General features: G+C 39.0%; 1 protein-coding gene across 1 annotated transcript; it reads right to left on the bottom strand.

Annotated features, from left to right (window-relative positions):
- Positions 1-22,599: 22,599 nt before the first annotated feature.
- LOC131649503 (uncharacterized) lies at positions 22,600-25,110 on the bottom strand. The gene is made up of 11 exons (XM_058919265.1): positions 24,973-25,110; positions 24,746-24,889; positions 24,463-24,581; positions 24,257-24,384; positions 24,072-24,162; positions 23,843-23,999; positions 23,598-23,755; positions 23,377-23,497; positions 23,125-23,295; positions 22,845-22,904; positions 22,600-22,764 (listed from the first exon to the last, which is right to left on the bottom strand). Exons 1-11 carry the CDS (start codon positions 25,108-25,110, stop codon positions 22,600-22,602), a joined length of 1,452 nt encoding a protein of 483 aa, XP_058775248.1.
- Between the last annotated feature and the right edge of the window lie 308 nt (positions 25,111-25,418).

Here is a 25,418-nt window from a genome sequence, read left to right as displayed (position 1 = left end):
CATTCCCACTTTCGAACACGCTTTTCACCTGCAAGCTTTTCACATTCTCACAACATCTCTCCGGGTTAAAGTGTCTACACTCATAGAATCAAGGCATGCATATTACTTTCAACTTTGAATAAATTCTCAAATCACTACACACAGAGATTACACACACTTTATGAGGTCTTAGGGATGTAACGTGGCTTTGGTTTGGTGGGTAAACAAGGAACGAGGTAACAAATGGTTTAGGTGCTCGGCATTACATAGGATTCACTTCTCTACTCATTTTGATCTGAATCATAAGAATGGGGTTTGAACCTTTTTCAGATTAAAAGTGGACCGGGGCAAATATCTTATTCTGCTTTGAAATTTAAACCTCTTTTTGTTGGTTTTCACAAGATCATATTCATCTTTTCTCTCTCTTTTTTTTTAAGATATTCTTTTTTTCTTTTTTCTTGCCCCCCTTTTCAATGGTCCACAACCCCACACTTAGATCCTTTTAGTGTCTTACAAGTGATTAATCATGAATGCCGAGCGATGACATGAACAATGAGATAACGGGTGAGAAAAAAAACTAACACAATGAACAAAACAACTATTATGGCTCAAAGGGGGTTAACGATGGATAACATGCATACGGGATGGTTAGAAAGGCTCGGGGTTACGGAGAAAAAACTTGCCTCAGTGTGTGCTTTCATAGTGTGCTTGTGTTATGAGAAAATACGCAAAATCAAAGTGAATAGTGTCATACCTTACTGAGCTCTCATATGGATGTTATAAATTTGGCTCTGACATCTCACCGGGTAGGTTAAGCTTGCATGCTTCAAAGTGCTCTAGGTGTTCTGCCATTTCCTTTCCTCCAAAGTTCACCATACTCTCTCTTGGTTCAGTGTTTTCCTCATTGCGTCCAACCTTCTTTTCTTTGATTGTGTCAACTTCCGTGGTGCCTGTAGAGATCAAGTGTGAGATGTGTTGTTCAACCACTATCTAGTCATTCGCCACCCTCCGACTTGTATCCAACCTGGTAACACAATGGCAGCACTGCAAACTCGAAATAAACATAAAAACAGGAAGACAAAAGAAAAAGAAAAAAAAATCAAATTAAACAAACTAAACTATGAATTAAAAAAAACAGAAAGCAAAGCAAAATAGATCCTCCCCCACACTTGAACTAAACATTGTCTCAATGTTTTAATTCCAGTGTGACGGAGATTACCAATCTCACTGATAAGGCGGTGGAGGAGGAGGATCCTGAGGAAATTGCAACATGAGGCGTCGCATCATCTCCTGGACATCATCCATCACAGCTCCTTGCCTGAACAACTCAACACCCTGTCGTGTTTGCTCGATGCGGAGAGCGCCAATCTCCGTTTGCACCCACCCCCATTGATCCTGAGTCATGGAAGATGATCCAACAGTGTGCTGGAAAAACTGTCTAGGGGGCGGGACAGGGCGATCCTGGGCGGGGAGGTCATCTTCCATGTCATCACCTGCAAAATTATGGTCATGTGGAGGGCTTTCACCCATAAACTCACCTGTAGCTACATATAGCCAGTTAGCACGATTTGCAATAGAAACAGAATCAGGTGCAGGCAATGCCAAAACATGCTGTCCATGGACAGTTAGTGAGAAATACCCAGGCTTCACTATAATCATCCTCTGATTTACAAGAGTTTGCAAATCAATTTTCTTACCCGGTAAAGAAGGCTCATCATTCAACAAGTGGCCATAATCCAGGTGCTCAGCCAATTGAGAGATCATTCCCCCAACTGAAATCTCTCCACAAGAAGCATTACCAACTTGCTTCAGGTGGTTAGCAGCAAAAGCAGCGACATTCACCCGGCTTACCTCAAGCATGTTATGCAACAAAAATAGCTCTCTTTTCGCACAGACCCCTGTACTATCCCCCCTCCCAAACAAGGTGAAAGCCAAACCTTTCTGAGCATAACGGAAACAAGGGTTATGAATCCCCGAGGCCTTAGCCTTGCTTGGATTGTACCCAGCTGCACCTGTAATGGCTTCCCAGAATTCACAAGCAGGAAAAGTTTCAGGGGGGGCGCCTGGTCCAGAGGACGGTAATTTCAGTGCCTCCCCTACCTCTTCCACAGACAACACATGCTTATGCCCAAACATATAAAACTCTAGATCACCAAAGTACTCCATTTCGGAGCCATTCCATTTGTGTCTCAATTTGAAATCTACAGTGCTCAGGAATTCCAAAGTTAGGCCCTCATAAGTCGGTGCCTCAAACAGCATAAAAGGCAACATACCGATGTTGTGAAACATCCGGTAGACTTCATCTTTGAGGCCTAACTTGGTAAGAGTATCATCACAAATATATCTAGTCGGTAGCAATTTACGTTGCACTAAAATATCATACCTTGCTTTGTGTTCAGGAAGTGCAAACGTAATGCCATGGGCATTCTCTTCTTGGTCCCCTCTACGAACGGTTGCACGACTGGGCGCGCGACGGACCCTCTGCCTCGGTTGGGAGGGTTCGGCAAAATCATCCCGAACATTACGACGTGTGGTTGTCTTTCGGGGAGGCATTGTAATGGCTCTGCAAGAAAAAGTTAACAAAAAAAAAAAAAAACACACAAATAACACAAGGAAAAATTCGGAAAAATAAAAGTGCACGAAATCAAAAATCTTAACCGATAGAAGTGAAGAGGATGGAGAGTAGAACAACTTTTGTGAAAGCACTATGGTGTTTTGATGGGTGGTTGATGGTGGTATGATGAGTTTAGTGAAGGTGGAGGCTAGGGTTTAATGGAGGATGAGAAAGAAAAGTGGGAGAATGAATGGAAAGAAGAAGAAGATTGGTTATAATGGAGATGGGCCCCACATGGGGTTTTAAAAAAATTTGAAAAATTCTGCCCCGCACTGTTCACACGGTCCGTGTCCCTGCACACGGGCGGCCGTGTGAAAAAGCTGGATTGAAAATTTGAGGCGTGCTGAGGGCAACACGGGCCGTGTTGCTGCACACGGGCGCCCGTGTTGCAAGTGCTGAAGCCACTTTTTAAAATTTGTTATTTCTTCTTTTCAGGCAGTTTTCAACACGGGCCGTGTTACTGCACACGGGTGCCCGTGTTGATGGCTTTCAATGCACCAAAAATGGACACTCTCCGTGCCTTTTTACTCGAGTTGCGTCTACCGGTCCAAACTCTACCACCTACAAAAGAAACGAAATAAAACAAAGAAAATGAAAGTTAACGGAAACAAACGTGGGTTGCCTCCCACGGAGCGCTTCGTTTAACGTCGCATGGCTCGACGGTCCATCATCCTACTAAGCAAGACGAATGACATCAACCTGTCCAACTGGTTGACCTTGGAAATATGGCTTTAATCTCTGCCCATTAACTTTAAAGATGTCTCCATTAGCTTGATTTTTTATTTCAACTGCACCGTAAGGGAACACCTTATGAACCATAAACGGTCCCGACCATTTGGATCGCAATTTTCCCGGAAAAAGCTTCAAACGGGAATTGTACAGAAGGACCAGCTGTCCTTCCCAAAACTCTTTTTTCTGAATCCTCCTATCGTGCCACTTCTTGGTCTGTTCCTTGTAAACCTTGGCATTTTCGTACGCACGATTCCGGAACTCTTCTAATTCATGCAACTGTAAGATTCTAGAATTTCCTGCTAGAGACAAGTCCATGTTCAAAAGTTTAGTTGCCCAAAATGCCTTGTGTTCAAGCTCTAAAGGCAAGTGACATGCTTTTCCATAAACAAGTTGGTATGGTGACATCCCGATGGGTGTTTTGAACGCCGTTCGGTAAGCCCATAACGCATCATCTAGCTTTGTTGCCCAATCCTTTCTCGACGAACTCACTGTCTTCTCGAGAATTTGTTTGAGCTGTCTATTAGACACCTCTACCTGACCACTTGTTTGAGGGTGATAAGGGGTGGCTATCCGATGCTTCACATTGTATTTCTGCAGGAGTTTCTCCATGAGGTGATTTAGGAAGTGCGTTCCTTCATCACTAATAAGTGCTCTCGGTACTCCAAACCTAGCAAATATGTTCTCCCTCAAGAACTTGACTACTACCTTTGCATCATTAGTTGGTAAAGCTACCGCCTCCACCCATTTTGAGACATAGTCCACTGCAACTAAGATGTAATTCTTCCCGAATGATGGTGGAAAAGGACCCATGAAGTCAATCCCCCAAACATCGAATAACTCCACCTCTAACATGAAATTCTGGGGCATTTGATTTCTTTTTGAAATGTTCCCAGTACGCTGACACTTATCACATTCTTTTACCATCTCTTGGGAATCTTTGAACAATGATGGCCAGTACAACCCTGACTGCAAGACTTTGGAGGCAGTACGATCCCCACTAAAATGCCCTCCATATTCCGAGTCATGACATGCTCTCAACACATCCTTTTGCTCTTCCTCAGGCACACATCGTCTTATCAGCCCATCTACTCCTCTCTTGTATAGGTATGGGTCGTCCCATAGATAGAACCTGCAATCATGAACAAACTTTTTCTTGCGGTTAGAATCAAAATCGTCAGGTATTATACCGCCAACAAGGTAGTTTGCGTAATCAGCAAACCAAGGTACTCCAATAACAGCTAGGATGTGTTCATCAGCAAACTCATCCTTTATTGGACGCCGCTCTTCTGTCTCCTCAATGGGTGACATTCGCGAAAGGTGATCTGCAACAGTGTTTTCACACCCTTTCTTGTCGCGAATCTCTACATCGAACTCTTGGAGAAGTAAAATCCACCTCAGAAGTCTGGGTTTCGAATCCTGCTTGGCAAAGAGATATTTTAAAGCAGCATGGTCAGTGTAAACAATCACTTTTGAACCCAACAGATATTGCCTGAATTTATCAAAGGCATACACAACGGCTAGCAACTCCTTCTCGGTAGTTGCATAATTGATCTGTGCAGGGTTCAAAACATGACTGGCATAATAAATAACATGAAGCAATTTTTCTCTCCGCTGTCCAAGTACAGCCCCCACTGCAATGTCGCTAGCATCGCACATGATCTCAAAGGGTAGAGACCAATCAGGGGCAATCACAATGGGTGCTGACACTAGTTTATTTTTCAGTGTCTCAAATGCATCGGCATTGAATACAAAAGTCCTGTCTTTAACCAACAAAGTGGTCAGCGGTTTGGCTATCTTCGAAAAATCCCTTATGAACCTACGGTAGAATCCCGCATGGCCTAGGAAACTCCGAATACCTTTCTCATTCACAGGTGGTGGTAATTTTGAGATAACCTCCACCTTAGCTTGATCAACTTCGATTCCCCTGTGGGAGATCTTGTGACCAAGCACAATGCCTTCTCGTACCATGAAATGGCACTTCTCCCAGTTTAGGATCAGATTACTTTCTTGACATCGCTGCAAAACAAGTGAAAGGTTAGCCAGACAATTATCAAAGGAGGAACCAAATACCGAGAAGTCATCCATGAAGACTTCCATATGCTTTTCAAGCATATCAGCAAAAATAGAAGTCATGCATCTTTGGAATGTCGCTGGGGCATTACACAACCCGAACGGCATCCTTCTATAAGCGAAGATACCGTATGGGCAAGTAAAGGCTGTCTTCTCTTGATCCTCCGGTGCAACCGCAATTTGGTTGTATCCCGAGTACCCATCCAGAAAACAATAATAGTCATGCCCAGCCAATCTTTCTAGCATTTGGTCAATGAATGGCAATGGAAAGTGGTCTTTTCTCGTGGCCAGATTTAGTCTTCTGTAGTCTATGCACACCCTCCACCCAGTGACCGTTCTGGTAGGAATTAAATCATTCTTTTCATTAGCTATCACCGTTGTACCTCCTTTTTTAGGTACCACATGAACAGGGCTCACCCATGAACTTGTTAGAACAAGATTTGTTCTTATCAATTATCTTAGTTTTGATGATAACAATAATATGAATTTTGCTTAAGATAATATGGTACTCTAATCCAATGCAATTTCCCTTTCAGGAAATATATAAAGAGTACGCATAATTCAGCGCTCAGAAGTTGTGTCTCAAATGGTTCAGCATGCAACATCAGAACATGATCTGGCAAGACATCAGAAGATGGTCGAAGCAGAATCAGAACATGGGTCTATGGAAGCATCAGAAGAACATAAGATCAGAAGCACTGAAGATCAGAAGATGGTATCACGCAACAGAAGCACTTCAAGATCAGAAGATCAGAAGATGCTATGTACCAAGCTGTTTGACTCTGATGATATTCAAACGTTATATTCACAAACATCAGATCAGAAGGAAGTACACGTGGCAGACTACGCTGACTGACAAAAGGAACGTTAAAGCTACTAAAGGCAACGTCAGTAGACACAGCGTGAACAAGGCTCGAGGTAGTTGACAAAAGCGTATAACATTAAATGCAATGCTGTACGGAACACGCAAAGCATTAAATGCACTCAACGGTCATCTTCTCAACGCCTATAAATATGAAGTTCTGATGAGAAGCAAGGTTACCAATTCTTAACCACTCTGAACGAAAATAAACTTGCTGAAACGCTGTTCAATCAAAGCTCAGAATCTTCATCAACTCACTACATTGCTGTTGTAATATATCAGTGAGATTAAGCTTAAACGATTAAGAGAAATATCACAGTTGTGATTATCGCTTTTAAGAAGCATTTGTAATACTCTTAGAATTACATTAAGTTGTAAGGAACTAGAGTGATCGTGTGATCAGTATACTCTAGGAAGTCTTGGCAGTTGGCTGAGCAGTTTGTAACTAGAGTGATCAGGTTGATCAGAATACTCTGGGGAAGTCTTAGGAGTGAACTAAGCCTAGAGTGATCGTGTTGATCAGTAGACTCTAGAAAAGTCTTAGGAGTGAACTAAGCAGTTGTTCCTGGAGTGATCAAGTTGTGATCAGAATACTCTAGAAGACTTAGTCGTGGACTAAGTGGAAAACCATTGTAATCCGTGCGATTAGTGGATTAAATCCTCAGTTGAGGTAAATCATCTCTGCGGGGGTGGACTGGAGTAGCTTCGTTAACAGCGAACCAGGATAAAAATAATTGTGCACTTTATTTTTATTGTCCAAGTTTTAAAGTCACACTTATTCAATCCCCCCCTTTCTAAGTGTTTTTCTATCCTTCAGAACTGTCTGATATCGGATAAATAAGACCTGCATCTAACAGCTTCACAACTTCCTTTCTCACCACCTCCTTCATAACTGGGTTCAATCTCCTTTGAGGTTGCACCACCGGTTTGTGATCTTCTTCCATGAGAATTTTGTGCATGCACATCGTAGGACTTATTCCCTTGAGGTCTTCAATTTTCCAACCCATAGCTCCTTTGAACTTTTTCAGAACTTCAATTAACTTGTCCTCTTGTATATTTTTCAAGCTCGAGCTAATGATGGCGGGACATTTTTCTTCAGAATCAAGGAAAACATATTTAAGATTCTCCGGAAGCTGTTTCAATTCTGAACTTTTTGGCTTTTCTTCATTGCAACCCAATGCTAGTGGTTGCCTTAGATCTTCCCACCTATGTGTTCGAGAACCTTTAAAGATAGGTTGAGTTTCCAACATTGATACCACCTCCAAGTCATTATCACTGGCTTCTTCATTATCTCCAAAAATTGACATGCTCAAAACTCTTTCGAGAGGTAATTGCGATACACTCTCCACATGATCACTTTCTACCACTTGTTGGAGCACTTGTATATTGCTACTAGTGCCAATATCCTCTTTATGCTTCATGGTATTATGAACATTGATTTTTAACTCTTCATCATAAACCTTCAAAGTCAGAGTGCCCCCATCCATATCTATCATGACTCTCCCCGTTTCCAAGAATGGTCGTCCCAAAATTATCGGCATCTCTTCGTCTTCTGGCATTTCAAGAATTACAAAATCTACCGGAAACACAAACTTATCCACTTTCACAAGGACGTCTTGGACTACTCCGTAAGGTCGCTTGACCGAATGATCTGCAAATTGGAGAGTCATCTGAGTGTCTTGGATTGCACCAATTCCCAACTTTTTGTAGATGGATAGAGGCATGAGACTGATACTTGCCCCCAGATCAATTAGAGCTCTCTTGAAAGATCTATCTCCAATAGTGCAAGGGATAGTAACTGCTCCTCTATCCTTCTTTTTCACTGGTATCTTCATGCCCTGCAAAATAGCACTACAAGTTTCTGTTAGAATAATGGGGTGGTCTGCAATGGTTCGCTTTTTTGCGATGATGTCCTTCATGAATTTGGCATAGGTGGGCATTTGCTCAAGTGCCTCCAACAACGGAATGTTCAGCTCCAGCTTTTTGAATAATTCCAGGAACTTCTCAAAATTCTTTTCTTGCTGCCCCTTTTTCTTGTTTCTTTGAGGGTAAGGCAGCTTGACTTCTGGTGTTGGTGTTAATACTTTTTCTTTTTGTAACTGGTGCTGGTGTTACCACTTCTTCTTCCACGTGCTCATTCTCTCTTATGTCCAGCTCCACCTCAAGCAATTGATCCTCACTCTCCGAATCCTTTCCCACCACTTCATGCTGGTTCCCTCTCCGTGTAGTGACGGCATTGATTTTTTGATTGTCTTTAGGATTAGTAACAGTTGCGCTTGGGAGGGCTCCTGGTGCTTGCGGAATTGCAAGGTGTTGAGCAATTTGACTCATTTGTACTTCAAGGTTCTTGATTGAGGCTCCGGTGTTCCTTAAATTGCTACGTGTCTCTTCTTGGAATTGGGAGCTTTGAGCGGCCATCTTTTCAATGGCAATTTCCCAATCCGCCTTTCTTGGACCCTGTGGTTGGTATTGTTGTTGAGGTTGCTGGTAAGGTTGTTGTTGCGGACGATATTGTTGTCCCTGTGGTTGGTATTGTTGAGTCTGAGGCTGATATGGTTGTTGTCCTTGAACCGGCTTCTGGACGTTTCCTTGCTGGTCTTTCCATGAGAAGTTCAGATGATTTTTCCACCCCGGATTATATGTGTTGGCATAAGGATTGTTTTGCCTCAACATATGAATCTGCTCAACCTGTTCTTGAGTTGCCACACAATGCATAGCAAAGTGCGGTCCACCACATATTTCACAAAGAACCGCTTTAACTGGTTCCACCTGTGCTACTGTCTGAGTTCCAAAATTCATCTTTTTTAACCTTCTCTCTACCTCTGTAGCAATCTGATCCTCCATCTTTACAACCTGTTCTGGCAACTTCAAATCAATTTTGCCCTCCGGTTGGCTCATGGTACGATCATACAACTCAAGATGCTCATTAGCAGCTATTGCCTCTATGATCCTTTTCATAACTGTGGCTGTAGCAAAATTTGTTGAACCACCAGCAGCGGTATCAATAAGCTGCTTTGTCTTAAGTCGCAACCCATTCACAAAATTCTGCATTTGCTCGGTAGCGTCCATGTTATGAGTAGGACATGCAGTCAAACACCTTTTGAACCTCTTGTATGCATCCCCCAATGATTCCCCCTCTTTTTGTTTGAAATTTACAATGTCGTATCTTTTTCGGATGAACACCGACGCAGGAAAATATTCATTGAGGAATGCCGTTTCCATCTCTTGCCATGTTGTGATACTTGCAGCCGGAAGTGAGTAAAACCACTCCTCTGCGTCATCCGTAAGTGTAAACGGGAACATAACAAGTCTCTTGGCTTCCTCTGAATGACCTTCGATCTTCAACGAAGTTGTCGTAGTGAGAAATCTCAAGCATGAAAATCTTTGAATCATAAACTCAAATTATAAAAACATCAAATTCATCACAACGGTTTTAACAAGTCATTACATGAAAAGATTTAGGGACATCACCCTAGCATAAAATAGTTTAGCTACTCATAGTGTTTAAGAAAATAACAAGAGTAATTGAAGTCATTACAAGAAATTATCGGTTGATATGATCTCCAATCGCGAGTGCTCTTGAAGATCTCTTCCAAAACCCTTGATTCTTCTTTCTCTGTAATCCTCTATGCTCAATGATCCAAGATGCCTTCACACTTCTTCCCGTTAGGTTTTAGTAGTGTTGGCTCACTTCCTCAGCATCCGAAAGGTCCGAAATACCCTTAATGAGATCCATTCTTTCAAAATTACAAAACTTGAACATCTGCCCGCGCCTAACAACACGGACCGTGTGCAGGAACACGGGTGCCCGTGTTGATCAACTGCTTCAGCACCACAAATTCACTTTCTGCGCAGCTTTTCACACGGACCGTGTGCAGGAACACGGGTGCCCGTGTGAAACCTCTGTTTTTCTATCCAAAAACCAACTTTCCAGCCATCTTTTGACACGGCCCGTGTGCACACACACGGGTGCCCGTGTTGACCTCAGTTTTGGCTCTTTTGGCTTCTTTTTCTCGCTCGTGCGCGCCACAAACTTCGACCTCTCCCGTGCATTAACCTGGCCACACACAAACTAACAACCAACGCGTAAAACGGCACTTGAATAATACTCAGAACACACTAATCATGCAACAACATCACACAATCGACAAACAAGAAACTTACTAACAAAACCTATAACAATGCCACATAGTATTACCAAGATTATGACTTTTAGTCGGAAAAAGGTGCGGAAACTTACTAGAAATGGTGACCGATCAATCACAAACACAAAAATATGATGAATAATACAAATAAGATTGATTTGTATAGGTTTATGCACACTATATGAGATGTATAGCATGCTACCTCATGGCTTTGAATACTAAAAGTTTACAGTTTCTAATTGAAGGGGCATTGGTGGGTTAAAATGTCATGAATGCAGTGTTGATTTTAATTTTTCTTTTCATAGTTGAATATATATGAAGTTAGAACTGAATATGAATAGAATGATAGTTATAGATTTAAATTACCAATTATCCCTCCCTTATAACTGTTGTGTGTGTTAAATGTATTTAATTTAATTTATATAGGTTAATTATAATATTTTATTTGATGCATGTGTTACTATTTTAAAAACACTTTAAGTAAAAACTAATATTATAAGTAAATAGAAACTGAACAGTTAACCCACTCTCTGCATGTACAAAGTACTTGTTTTCTCTTGCACTGAATAGAAGTTTAGCATTGCAACTGGTTGTCGGTTAGGGTTTTCTACAATGGCATCTTCACACGGAGGTTCTTCTGTGCGGATTCCTTCTAATGATGATAATGATATCAGGTATGAGCAGTTAGTTTTATTTCACTTTTGTATTGGTGTACAAAATAGGGTCTATTGTTATACAAAATATGGTAGTGTGGTAATAATCGTTATAAGCAGTTAGCGATGGGTGAAGTATCAATATAGTTTAATGTTGTATTATGTGTGATATTTGTCAAAAAAATCAAATGCCAGTGAATGGCTATTGGGGTTTTTTATTGTGGGATTATATAGTTAGTTTTTGTTTTATCCAGTCTGTGTGGATCCCGTGCTTGTTCGGTATATAACTATTGCTTAGTATAGAATGCTTCATATGTGGGTGGTTTTTAATCCATATTTGATGTTGGAACAACAATAATCAGGCAATGGAAATCATAGGAGAATTGGTAAAGAAAACAGGGTATGATCCCAAGATGGAAAGAAAACGCAGGAACAAACAGCGCGATGTAACCCCTGGTAGTGTTGTGTCGAATATTGATGTTGGTACACAAAATAGCGCAGCTGTTAAAAGCAATCACAATGCAGGACCTACAAAGGTAAAAGAGGAAACAACAGACATTGACACAAATGAAATCAAAGTTTCAGAAGTTGGTGAAGCAAGTGGATCAAAAAAGGGTAAGAAAGGAAGGCGTAAAGTGGTGAAAAACTCAAAGGTTGGAACAGACATTACTGTAGACCTTTCTACAGGTGCTCAAATTTTTTTCTGGAACACTCATGTTACAAATGCTAAATCTACACAGCAGAATGTAATGGTAAGGAGACATTTGAATATGATCATCATGTTATTGAAAATATAAATAGTGTATAATGTTAATAGTTTCTTTATTTCCTGTATGCTGCATTTCCCTAAGGAAATCGCAAAAAGATGCCTCTGTCGCTTTCAAGATGAAATTAAACTGCTGGATGTGAGGACGAAGAACATTGTTACCTGTCAGGTCCACAAAGCTAATCGAAAGGGAATACCCCAACTATATGAAAAGTACATGGCCCTGGGATGGTACGAATTTGCCAAATCTCTTAACCTGCGTAATAGGGATACAATAGTGTGGAGTATGCTGCGATTCTCTCTGTATATCTACGTGAAGGTTGAAAGATAATTAATTAACTGCTGTTATCAGCTAACCTTGTACTATAGCTGAATTTTAATGGTTATATTATATGTTGGGAATGTTTTTTTGGTATAGTGGGTTTTATATATTCTACTGCATGTTACTTTGTAAGCACCTTAGCCAAAATGGGAACATACTAATATTATGTCTATTTGAAGATCAAATGTATAATCATTTTCGGGACAAACTTTTGAAGTTCTCCTATTATATTCTTTTAATCCCCTCTGATATGCTGTAAGTTAAATTTCATAAGATCTATTGTTATCAGCATTATACTAAGATCAGTCATAAAATTATTTATTGATAGTTAACATAGTCAAATGTTTAAAGTTTTGGTGTTTCTTTGTGAGGCACAATCAATGTTTCATCATACAATGTAATGAAAGAATGCTTAGGTTCTGTAAATACAAACAAACCGTTCTTCGCGACATACATTATTTTAAATACATGCAGTAGAATATTCATTAGTATATCACGGTCAACATCGGATCATTATGTAAAGTTTATATTGTTGAAATAATAAAAAAAGCAAGGCCAGGTTATGAGAAGTACAGTTAAAATGGAATGAATGGTATATGTTCAAAAAGAATCAAAATAATTGATAATAGTATATATAATATGTAGTAGAAGTTGAATCATTTGAATATAATATGACACACAAACCATAGACATCCTTAAATCAAAATGAACGTAACAGAAGCACATAGCCAGTATTCATGCACTATTTATTACAGAAAACCAAATCACACACATGTTTAAAAGCAAAGGAAACTAACATCCAGTTTTTATAACAAAGACATAAGCAAAACACACACTAAATAACAATAGTGTTAGAACAAGAATTGTTTTGATCAATAATCTTAGTTTTGATGATAACAATGTATATGAATTTTGCTCAAGATAATGTGGTACTCTAATCCTATGAAATTTCCTTTTCAGGAAATATATAAAGAGTATGCACAAATCTGCGCTAAGAAGCTTTGACTCAGAAGGTTCAGTATGCAACTTCAGCACATGGTCTGGAAGACATCAGAAGATGGTCAAGCAGAATCAGAACATGGTCTATTAGAAGCATCAGAAGAACTTGAGTTCAGAAGCAGAAGCACTGAAGTCATGGAATCACGCTCAGAAGCATATCAAGATCAGAAGATCAGAAGATGCTCTGCACCAAGCTGTTTGTACTCTGATGATTTTCAACGTAGTATTTACAAAGAACAAATCAGAATCAAGTACTAGATGGCAGGCTACGCTGACTGACAAAAGGAACGTTAGAAGCTACTAAAGGCAATGTCAGTAGTCACAGCAAAAGCAAGGCTCGAGGTAGTTGACAAAACAGTGAAACATTAAATGCAATGCTGTACGGAATACGCAAAGCATTAAATGCTCCCAACGGTCATCTTCTCAAACGCCTATATAAATGAAGTTCTGATGAGAAGCAAAGTTACCGATTCTTGACAATTTCTGTGAATATTAACTTGCTGAAACGCTGTTCAATTCAAAGCTCAGAAACTTCATCTTCATCAAAGCTCACTACATTGCTATTGTAATACTTTAGTGAGTCTAAGCTTAAATCTGTAAGAGAAATATCACAGTTTGTGATTATCGCTCTTAAGAAGCAATTGTAATACTCTTAGAATTTGTTTACATTAAATTGTAAAGGACTAGAGTGATCGGGTTGTGATCAGTATACTCTAGAGAAGTCTTAGAAGGTCTCTAAGCAGTTGTTCCTAGAGTGATCGGGTTGTGATCAGTATACTCTAGAGAAGTCTTAGAAGGTCTCTAAGCAGTTGTTCCTAGAGTGATCAAGTTGTGATCAGAAGACTCTAGAAGACTTAGAAGTTGTCTAAGTGGAAAACCATTGTAATCTCGTGTGATTAGTGGATTAAATCCTCAGTTGAGGTAAATCACCTTGTATAGGGTGGACTGGAGTAGTTTAGTTAACAACGAACCAGGATAAAAATACTTGTGCAAATTAGTTTTATCTTACAAGTTTTTGAAACTACACTTATTCAAACCCCCCCTTTCTAAGTGTTTTTCTATCCTTCAATTGGTATCAGAGCGCTGGTTCTAAGGTGCAAGCACTTAACCGTGTTTAGAAAAGATTCAGGAAGAGAAAAACGCTTCAGTAAAAGATGGCTGGTGAAGTTCAAACAAATCCAACTGCATCTACATCTGGCTCTGCTGAGCAATACAATGGTAACAATGGTTATACTAGACCACCAGTATTTGATGGTGAAAATTTTGAATACTGGAAAGATAAACTGGAAAGTTACTTTCTTGGTCTAGATGGTGAACTATGGGATCTTCTGATGGATGGTTACAAACATCCAGTGAAAGCTACTGGTGTAAGGCTCACAAGAAGCGAAATGACTGATGATCAAAAGAAAGAATTCAAAAATCATCACAAATGCAGGACTGTTTTGCTGAATGCTATCTCTCATGCTGAGTATGAGAAGATATCTAATAGGGAAACGGCCCATGACATATATGAGTCCTTGAAAATGACTCATGAAGGAAATGCTCAAGTTAAGGAGACCAAAGCTCTTGCACTAATCCAGAAGTACAAAGCCTTCAAGATGGAGGATGATGAAGACATTGAGAAGATGTTTTCAAGATTTCAAACTCTAACTGCTGGATTAAGAGTTCTGGACAAAGGCTACACCAAGGCTGATCATGTAAAGAAGATCATCAGAAGTTTGCCCAGAAGATGGGGCCTAATGGTGACTGCATTCAAGATTGCGAAGAATCTGAATGAAGTTTCTTTGGAAGAGCTGATCAGTGCCCTGAGGAGTCATGAGATTGAACTTGACGCAAATGAACCTCAGAAGAAAGGTAAGTCTATTGCATTAAAATCTAATGTTAAAAAATGCACTAACGCTTTTCAGGCTAGAGAAGAAGATCCTGAAGAATCAGAATCTGAAGAAGAAGATGAATTGTCCATGATCTCCAGAAGGGTAAACCAACTCTGGAAGAGCAAGCAAAGGAAGTTCAGAGGCTTCAGAAGTTCAAAGAGATTTGAACGAGGAGAATCTTCTGGTGACAGAAGATCTAACAAGAAGAAGGCTGTCTGCTATGAGTGCAATGAGCCTGGACATTACAAGAACGAGTGTCCAAAACTTCAGAAGGAGAATCCCAAGAAGAAGTTTCATAAGAAGAAAGGTCTTATGGCAACATGGGATGATTCAGAATCAGACTCTGAAGATGAACAGGCAAATCTGGCACTAATGGCCACAATGGATGACGGATCAGAATCTACCTCAGAATCAGATTCTGAAGAGGTATTTTCTGAACTATCTAGAGAAGAGTTAGTTTTCAGTTTAACAGAACTTCTGGAACTCAAGGCTCATCTTAGTATCAAATACAAAAAGCTGAAAAAGCAGTTTGAATTTGAAACTAAGAAGCTGGAATTGGAAAATTCTGAACTGAAGGAAAAAGTTTTAAATCTATCCAAAGATAGTGGATCTCCTTCTGAAACAGAAAAACCCATTCCTAGCATGAATCATATTCTGAAAGAATATGACTCGAGCTTCAGAAAGTTCTTATCTAGAAGTATTGGCAGAAGTCATCTTGCTTCTATGATATATGGTGTTTCTGGAAACAGAAGGTTTGGCTTTGGCTATGAGGGTGATACCTCACATAAATTTGAACCTATTGATGATCTGAAGATCACATAAAAGCCATTGTATGATCAGTTCAAATATGGCCATGCTCATGATATTAGGCTCACTTCACATGCACAGAAGTTTAACACTGTTCACACCAAGAAGCATGTGACACATCCTAAGAAATATCATGCTGACAAACCTAAAGAATATCATGCTGTTCCTCCTGTTAAATATTTTGCTAAACCCAAGTTCAATCAGAACTTGAGGAGAACTAACAAGAAAGGACCCAAGAAATTGTGGGTACCTAAGGAGAAGATAATTTTTGTTGCAGATATCCTTGGCGGCAAAGAGGACAAAAAGCAAAATGTCATGGTACCTGGACTCTGGGTGCTCGCGACACATGACGGGAAGAAGGTCTACATTCCAAGACCTGGTGCTTAAACCAGGTGGAGAAGTCAAGTTTGGAGGAGATCAGAAGGGCAAAATCATTGGCTCTGGAACCATAAGTCTTGGTAACTCTCCTTCCATAACTAATGTACTTCTTGTAGAAGGATTAACGCATAACTTACTGTCCATAAGTCAATTAAGTGACAATGGTTATGATATAATCTTCAATCAAAAGTCTTGCAAGGCTGTAAGTCAGAAGGATGGCTCAATCCTATTTACAGGCAAGAGAAAGAACAACATTTATAAGATTGATCTTTCTGATCTTAAGAATCAGAAGGTGACTTGTCTTATGTCTGTTTCTGAAGAGCAATGGGTCTGGCACAGGAGATTAGGACATGCTAGTTTGAGAAAGATTTCTCAGATTAACAAACTAAATCTTGTCAGAGGACTCCCTAATCTGAAATACAAATCAGATGCTCTTTGTGAAGCATGTCAGAAGGGCAAGTTCTCCAAACCTGCATTCAAGTCTAAGAATGTTGTCTCTTCCTCAAGGCCGTTAGAACTTTTGCACATTGATCTGTTTGGCCCAGTCAAAACAACATCTGTCAAAGGGAAGAAATATGGATTAGTCATCGTTGATGATTATAGCCGCTGGACATGGGTAAAGTTCTTGAAACACAAGGATGAGTCTCATTCAGTGTTCTTTGAATTCTGCACTCAGATCCAAACTGAGAAGGAGTGTAAAATCATAAAGGTCAAAAGTGATCATGGTGGTGAATTTGAGAACAAATTCTTTGAGGAGTTCTTCAAAGAAAATGGTATTGCCCATGATTTCTCTTGTCCTAGAACTCCACAACAAAATGGAGTTGTAGAACGAAAGAATAGGACTCTACAAGAAATGGCCAAAACCATGATCAACGAAACCAATATGGCTAAGCACTTCTGGGCAGAAGCAATAAACACTGCATGTTATATTCAGAATAGAATCTCTATAAGACCTATTCTAAATAAGACTCCTTATGAATTGTGGAAGAACAGAAAGCCCAACATTTCATATTTTCATCCTTTTGGATGTGTTTGTTTTATTCTGAACACTAAAGATCATCTTGGTAAGTTTGATTCTAAGGCACAAAAATGTTTCCTTCTTGGATATTCTGAACGCTCCAAAGGCTACAGAGTATACAATACTGAAACATTGGTTGTAGAAGAATCAATCAATATCAGGTTTGATGATAAGCTTGGTCTTGAAAAGCCAAAGCAGTTTGAAAATTTTGCAGATATTGATATTGATATCTCAGAAGTTGAAGAACCAAGAAGAAAAGTTTCAGAAGCTGAAAACCTAAGCAACAAAGAATCAGAAGATCAAGTTGCTGCATCCTTGGAAAATCTGAGAATTTCTGAAGAACCAACTATCAGAAGATCACCTAGACTTGCTTCAGCTTATTCAGAAGATGTGATCCTTGGAAAGAAAGATGATCCCATCAGAACAAGGGCATTCCTTAAGAACAATGCAGAATGTCAATTAGGTCTTGTTTCTTTGATCGAGCCAACTTCTGTTGATCAAGCTCTAGAAGATCCAGACTGGATAATTGCCATGCAAGAAGAACTCAATCAGTTTACAAGGAATGATGTATGGGACTTGGTTCCTAGACCAAAAGGATTTAACATCATTGGCACTAAGTGGGTATTCAGAAACAAGCTAAGCGAGAAGGGAGAAGTGGTAAGAAACAAAGCCAGACTGGTTGCTCAAGGTTATAGTCAGCAAGAAGGGATTGACTACACATAAACCTTTGCACCAGTGGCCAGGTTAGAATCTTCTCGTCTATTAATTTCTTTTGCCACTCAACACAACATCACTCTTTATCAGATGGATGTTAAGAGTGCCTTCTTAAATGGTTACATAGATGAAGAAGTTTATGTCCATCAACCTCCTGGTTTTGAAGACTCCATGTCTCCAAATCATGTTTTTAAATTAAAGAAATCATTATACGGATTGAAACAAGCTCCTAGAGCTTGGTATGAACGTTTGAGTTCTTTCCTTCTGGAAAATGGTTTCACTAGAGGAAAAGTGGACACTACTCTCTTCTGTAAAACATTTAAAAAGGATATTTTAATTTGTCAAATATATGTTGATGATATTATCTTTGGAACATCTAATGCTACACTTGGAAAGGAGTTTGCTGAGTCTATGCAGGCTGAGTTTGAGATGAGCATGATGGGTGAACTCAAGTATTTCCTTGGGATTCAAATCAATCAAACATCAGAAGGAACCTATGTTCATCAAACGAAGTATGTGAAAGAACTTCTGAAGAAGTTTAATCTTTCTGAAAGCAAAGAAGCCAAAACTCCTATGCATCCAACATGTGTCCTAGGTAAGGATGAGGTAAGTAAGAAGGTAGATCAGAAGTTGTACAGAGGTATGATTGGATCTCTTCTATACCTAACTGCTTCTAGACCTGACATTCTCTTCAGTGTTTGTTTGTGTGCTAGATTCCAATCAGATCCGAGAGAATCTCATTTAACTGCAGTTAAGAGAATTCTGAGGTATCTGAAAGGTACTACTAATGTTGGTTTAGTTTACAGAAGATCCAAAGATTACAACTTAGTAGGATTCTGTGATGCTGACTATGCTGGAGATAGAATAGAAAGGAAGAGCACTTCTGGAAGTTGTCAATTTCTTGGAAGTCATCTGATCTCATGGTACAGCAAGAAGCAAGCTACAATTGCCCTCTCAACAACAGAAGCAGAATATGTTGCTGCTGCTGGTTGTAGCACACAAATGCTCTGGATGAGAAGTCAGCTAGAAGATTATCAGATATATGAGAGTAACATTCCTATTTTCTGTGATAATACTTCTGCTATATGTTTATCTAAGAATCCTATTTTACATTCAAAAGCTAAACATATTGAGATTAAACATCATTTCATAAGGGACTATGTTCAGAAGGGTGTTATATCTTTAAACTTTGTGGATACAGACCATCAATGGGCTGATATCTTTACAAAACCCCTGGCTGAAGATAGGTTTAAGTTCATTCTGAAGAATATCAGTATGGATTTATGCCCAGAATGAGAAGATGAGAAAATCTTATGTATGGCTATCTTCTGAAATGAGATTGGATTAATGTTTTATAAGAAGTTCTGTTTTTAAATCAATTAGAAGTAGTGACTCGTTTATTACTAACGTTTCATTGTCTAAGTTGATTCAAAATATCTTTTAAAGTAAAACAGCTGTATCTAGCTTTCCAGATGGTAACACGTATCTACCCTATTTGGACAAGCATGCGTGCAGTTGAGGAGGCGCCTTTCCTAGGTAACTGTTCTATCACTTCATTTGTCATAGTTTCTCTCTCCTCTTGTCACGTAACATTAAATGCCATTCATCATTTCCTTTATTTTCTTTTTCGTTTTTATATCCGTCAAACGTTTCCCTTCCCTAAAACGTTTCCTTCCCCACATTCCCTCTAATTATTTCTCCATTTTTTTTGCATTCTTCAATCAATCTTTGCGCTCTCTCTCTCCTTCTCTCACTTTTCTATGAATATCTTTTGCGTAAACCCTAGTTCATTCTTCATCAATCTAGCGTTCATCATGAATCCTTCGCCTAGTTCCCTTCATCAAAACTTTAAAACAGTTGAAGAAACTAAGTCTCAAAAGTGGCTGATCTATTTGAATAGAACGGATGGAAGGGTTAATCGGTTACAGGATGAGAAACATATCTCGGGATGGCATTCCAAGTTTTTCTCAAGTCAGATCTCTTCTTTGATGATGTTATCAACATTTGTCCAAAGGAAGAAGACTTTCTTGAGATATTGGATGAAGTTAGGTTCCATAAGGACTTAACTTCTATGTTAAGGGAAAACCCATCTGAGAATACGCTCTCTCCTGGTGAACTGTTCTCAGTTCCTCCTTTGTATTCATTTACTTCTTTCTCTGGGAGCTACTCAGGCATGCAGAGTTTCAAGATTTGATGACCAAGCAAGAGCAAGAACAACGCTCGGATTCATGATATACTGGCTTAGATTAGGACTAGGCTAGGGTTGTAGTCTTTGTGTCCTTGTAGTTTTCTTTGCTTGTTGCACTTGTGTATCAGCATACATCTTATGTAACTCTGTTTGGTTAATCAATGAAAAGCTTATTTTGCATAACTCGTGTACTTCTGCTTGTTTTATCAATGATTATTTGTTTTTCTTTCCTTTGTCGAATGCTTACATCTGAATCTTTTACATTCTTTTTGATGTTATGACAAAAAGGGGGAGAAATAGTGATAAATGATTTGATTTATATTAGCAGTTGCTGGGAAGAAAGCCCCCACATTTCTAACAGAAGTTGCAAGCTTCATATGTTTCTAAGTTGTGTTGTTGCAGGAATTGAAGATTCAAGATCAATAAGCAACAAGATGAATCAAGTTCTTGGATTCTTGAAGCAAGCTGAGTGCTATGAAGCTTCAGAATCAGAAGCAAGAAGGAAGAATGTTCAGATATTCTGATGACAGAATATGTTCTGATACATTCTATATGGCTTATATGGCTCTGATACATATTATGTGTTCTGAAATATATTTTATGTTCTGATTCATTCATGCTGACTTTTGTCGTTTAGTTTTGTTCTGTAACATTTCAGGATGTAGAGATGCTCTGATGATGCTCTGGTACATTCAACAATGTTCTGATACAATCTAGCATGAAGTGATGTAAGAAGAAATTCAAGCTCTGAAGCTGTCCGCTGGAAGCAGAAATCAGAAGCTGTGAATGTTCTGAGGATCAAAAAAATTCAAGTTCTGAAGCTGTCCGCTGGAAGCAGAAATCAGAAGCTGTGAATGTTCTGAGGATCAAAGAAATTCAAGTTCTGAAGCTGTCCGATGGAAGCAGGAATCAGAAGCTGTGAATGTTCTGAGGATCTAAAGAAATTCAATGTTCTGAAGCTGTCCTATGGAAGCAGAAATCAGAAGCAGTGAATGTTCTGAAGTTCAAGCATATGTGAACGTCTCTACTGAAATATTCAGGGAAGTTTTTTTTAAAAAAAATTCTTCTAGTATTAATTTCAGGGGGAGATTATTCATCTCAGGGGGAGATTGTTAATCTCAGGGGGAGACACATTCACATTATGTTTATATGCTTATGCTATAACTGTGTAATTGTCTTTAGCCGTCTGTTATTCTGATCGCAAATTCATATCATTTATATATGTTTTTGTCATCATCAAAAAGGGGGAGATTGTTAGAACAAGAATTGTTCTGATCAATAATCTTAGTTTTGATGATAACAATGTATATGAATTTTGCTCAAGATAATGTGGTACTCTAATCCTATGCAATTTCCTTTTCAGGAAATATATAAAGAGTATGCACAAATCTGCGCTAAGAAGCTTTGACTCAGAAGGTTCAGTATGCAACTTCAGCACATGGTCTGGCAAGACATCAGAAGATGGTCAAGCAGAATCAAAACATGGTCTATTAGAAGCATCAGAAGAACTTGAGTTCAGAAGCAGAAGCACTGAAGTCATGGAATCACGCTCAGAAGCATATCAAGATCAGAAGATCAGAAGATGCTCTGCACCAAGCTGTTTGTACTCTGATGATTTTCAACGTAGTATTTACAAAGAACAAATCAGAATCAAGTACTAGATGGCAGGCTACGCTGACTGACAAAAGGAACGTTAGAAGCTACTAAAGGCAATGTCAGTAGTCACAACAAAAGCAAGGCTCGAGGTAGTTGACAAAACAGTGAAACATTAAATGCAATGCTGTACGGAATACGCAAAGCATTAAATGCTCCCAACGGTCATCTTCTCAAACGCCTATATAAATGAAGTTCTGATGAGAAGCAAGGTTACCGATTCTTGACAATTTCTGTGAATATTAACTTGCTGAAACGCTGTTCAATTCAAAGCTCAGAAACTTCATCTTCATCAAAGCTCACTACATTGCTATTGTAATACTTTAGTGAGTCTAAGCTTAAATCTGTAAGAAAAATATCACAGTTTGTGATTATCGCTTTTAAGAAGCAATTGTAATACTCTTAGAATTTGTTTACATTAAATTGTAAAGGACTAGAGTGATCGGGTTGTGATCAGTATACTCTAGAGAAGTCTTAGAAGGTCTCTAAGCAGTTGTTCCTAGAGTGATCGGGTTGTGATCAGTATACTCTAGAGAAGTCTTAGAAGGTCTCTAAGCAGTTGTTTCTAGAGTGATCAAGTTGTGATCAGAAGACTCTAGAAGACTTAGAAGTTGTCTAAGTGGAAAACCATTGTAATCTCGTGTGATTAGTGGATTAAATCCTCAGTTGAGGTAAATCACCTTGTATAGGGTGGACTGGAGTAGTTTAGTTAACAACGAACCAGGATAAAAATACTTGTGCAAATTATTTTTATCTTACAAGTTTTTGAAACTACACTTATTCAAACCCCCCCTTTCTAAGTGTTTTTCTATCCTTCAAATAGATCTAATTAATCTTCTCCATTTTAATTATCTTCTTCAGCTTGTTTGATGACAGTTCTCCATCATGTAATCCGTCCAAATCAGTGGATTCACTTGATGCACCAGGAAAATGCCTCTTACCAGCAGGTGTGACAACATCAGGCTTGTGCTCAGATGTAATTTCCAGATCCTGCAAGATAATGATGAAGAGTATTAGTCAGGAATATTGATATAAATGTAAGGAGGTAAGTGTGTTGCATTGAAACTCACCGTAACCAATTCACAGTCTTCATTGGCATCTGTTTTAGCCTCATCAACACTATCTTTAATCTTTATATAGGTTAACACAGTTTTCAGTATAATATAATCACAGGAAAAGCAAAAAAAGGCATACACAGTTTAAAATTTCTACCTCCAGAGTCTCAAGTATTACAGTTTGGATTGGAATAGGTTCCTTGAGAGTTTAAAAAACAAAATCAAAATCAGTCGAAAGATTGTTATAATAGCAAGCCCTCTTTTATAAAACGAATGACAGATTATAAGAGCTGACCTCATCTGTTCCCCACTTTTCCTTAAGTTGCTGGATAATAGGATCATTTTTTATAATCATAACGACGGAACAGTTCTTCCAGCGTGGATGCCACTTAACCTTCATAGCCATTTCCAACTTCAACAACTGATCAAGTGCTAACGGGAAGTTCAATGGATCAGTAATTCCAGCCTATTTAAAGAACCGGCTGTATTAGTGTACGCAAAGTATCGGAAAGTACATTCTAATTCGTGAGCAGAATATAAATATAACCTGAATCATAGTGTTACAAAGTTGGGATGCAGATAAACCCATGAGCATTTCACATTCTCTGTTCCAGAACACAAAATTGCAGCTTTTGCCCCCATGAGTAACCTCAATCTCAATCTTATACCTGAAACATCATAAGAAGTCGCTCCATTAAAAAAGCCGACAACATAGAAACGACACAAACATGACAGAAACAACATAGATTAGGTGAGAACAACTAAAACCTAAGGACTTCAGCCATGGTTTCATGACCAGCTTCACACTCAAATGGGGGGCTGTCTCCACGCGCTATAGATTGACACATATGACAGGCACGATAGTACCATCCAAATGGAGACGCGACTAATAATTTTGTTGTAGCGACAATAGCACAAAATGTAATCTGGACAAAGAGTAGTCAATATCAGAAATTTGGTTCACAATAAATGATGAGGTTATAATTATAATATGGAAAAATAGTAAGACATACATCCGTAAGTTGAATAATCTCAGCAATAGGTAAAACAACAGCCTTTGAGAACAATTTTTGCACAGGAGTCAGCTGTTGATTTTCAGAACTCTGGGAGGATAATTGGGAATTCCCTCCGAGTTGATCAGACAGGGTTACCCTGCTCTCCTCAGGCATTCTGCAGATCATGGATCATTATCAAAGTCATGAATAAAATAATTGCACATAATGGATGATACTAACAACATACCTATCAATAAAGTCTTTCATGACAGGAAAATCAGCATCAACACATAAAAGGGTCACATTGTAGGTGTTTGTCACAGACAGAGGATACTTTCCTGCAAATTCAAATTATACCTTGTCAATGGATTTATCACAGATTTTTTAGTTTTAGTATTACTTTAAAATGATTTAAATAAGTCATGAAATAACCTTCTTCTTTCACTTTGGCATACTGAAGCAACACAACTGTAGGGAGTGATGCAGCAACCCTAACTTTGTTAAACCTGATGAACTGATCCGCGTATGATTCCCACAGAGTATAGTTCAACATGTTGTTGCTAAACCATGATCACAACACATTAGGGTATATCACATGATTCTACTTTCAAGGAGTCTTATGTATAACAAAAACAAACCCGTGGTCACGCAACATCATGCTAATTTGCTGCTTCTTTGCGCCCGACTCAGTCTGTGCATAACCAATACTATCCACCATTCCAACGACATCTGAAAGAAATATATTAATTTCACACGGCTAAAAGGCATCAAAACATGAGATAATAAAACATCCAAAATACTATACTCACGTTTGTCAAACTTCCCTGTTATGATGTCCGAAAAACTTGTAAAATAAATCGATTTCGGGGGTATCTCATGTTTGTCTTCATCAAGAACAGACGTTCCAGCAGTAAACTTTACCATATATTTGTGTCCTGATGCCTTGAACGCCAGAACATAAGGCACCACCTTAAAATTAGATACAGTATAAGTATGCCCTAATAGGCATTTTTCGGTGAACACCGACACATGTGGTGCTGGAACAACAGCATGAATATCATCTCCCTGCGCCAGAGACCAAAAAATGTTCCAAATTATATAAACATACGTAAATGATAAACATGCCGAAACATAAACAGGGTAATCACCAATTTGTCAACAAAGATCATTTCAAAATGTTCCTTGTTGTTAGACACAACATTCCATCTGTGGTGAATCCTAACAACAATCTTCCAAAGCTCTTTTCCATCGTTGATCTCTGCTATTCTCTCAACAGGCCTAGGCATGATCATGCAAATTCACACTGCACTGAATTATAACCGTAGAAGTTAGAAAGCATGGAAAGAGAAGAATGAAAGTGTCTGATAAATAGGCAAGCCATTTAAACTGGTCATTATTGCGCATTGTGCAGTTTGGAACGTGGATAGGCACAGAATGATGAACAATGCGTAACTGCAACATCATGAGAAGCTGGGAGGGTGAAACTTCCACAGTAATAACTCCCGCAGTCCACCATGCAGAGTGAATGATGAGAGAATGATGTTTAACTGCCGATGCTGATGTGGAATTATGAGGGAACAGATGCTGGTGTGGA

The sequence above is a fragment of the Vicia villosa genome, linkage group LG2, assembly GCF_029867415.1.
Source record: "Vicia villosa cultivar HV-30 ecotype Madison, WI linkage group LG2, Vvil1.0, whole genome shotgun sequence".
In the NCBI taxonomy this organism is placed as follows: domain Eukaryota; kingdom Viridiplantae; phylum Streptophyta; class Magnoliopsida; order Fabales; family Fabaceae; genus Vicia; species Vicia villosa.
The sequence above is the reverse complement of the archived record's forward strand: the minus strand, read 5'-3'. Positions and strand labels throughout refer to the sequence as shown.

What these genes read in the sequence shown, in the direction of transcription:
- LOC131649503 (XM_058919265.1), bottom strand. Translation starts at nt 25,110, where the DNA reads ATGCCTAGGCCTGTTGAGAGAATAGCAGAGATCAACGATGGAAAAGAG. An exon ending in ATGATGTTGCGTGACCACGG is followed by an intron (nt 24,385 to 24,462) that starts GTTTGTTTTTGT and finishes ATCATGGTTTAG; the next exon opens with CAACAACATGTTGAACTATA. An exon ending in AGATTATTCAACTTACGGAT is followed by an intron (nt 23,756 to 23,842) that starts GTATGTCTTACT and finishes CTCTTTGTCCAG; the next exon opens with ATTACATTTTGTGCTATTGT.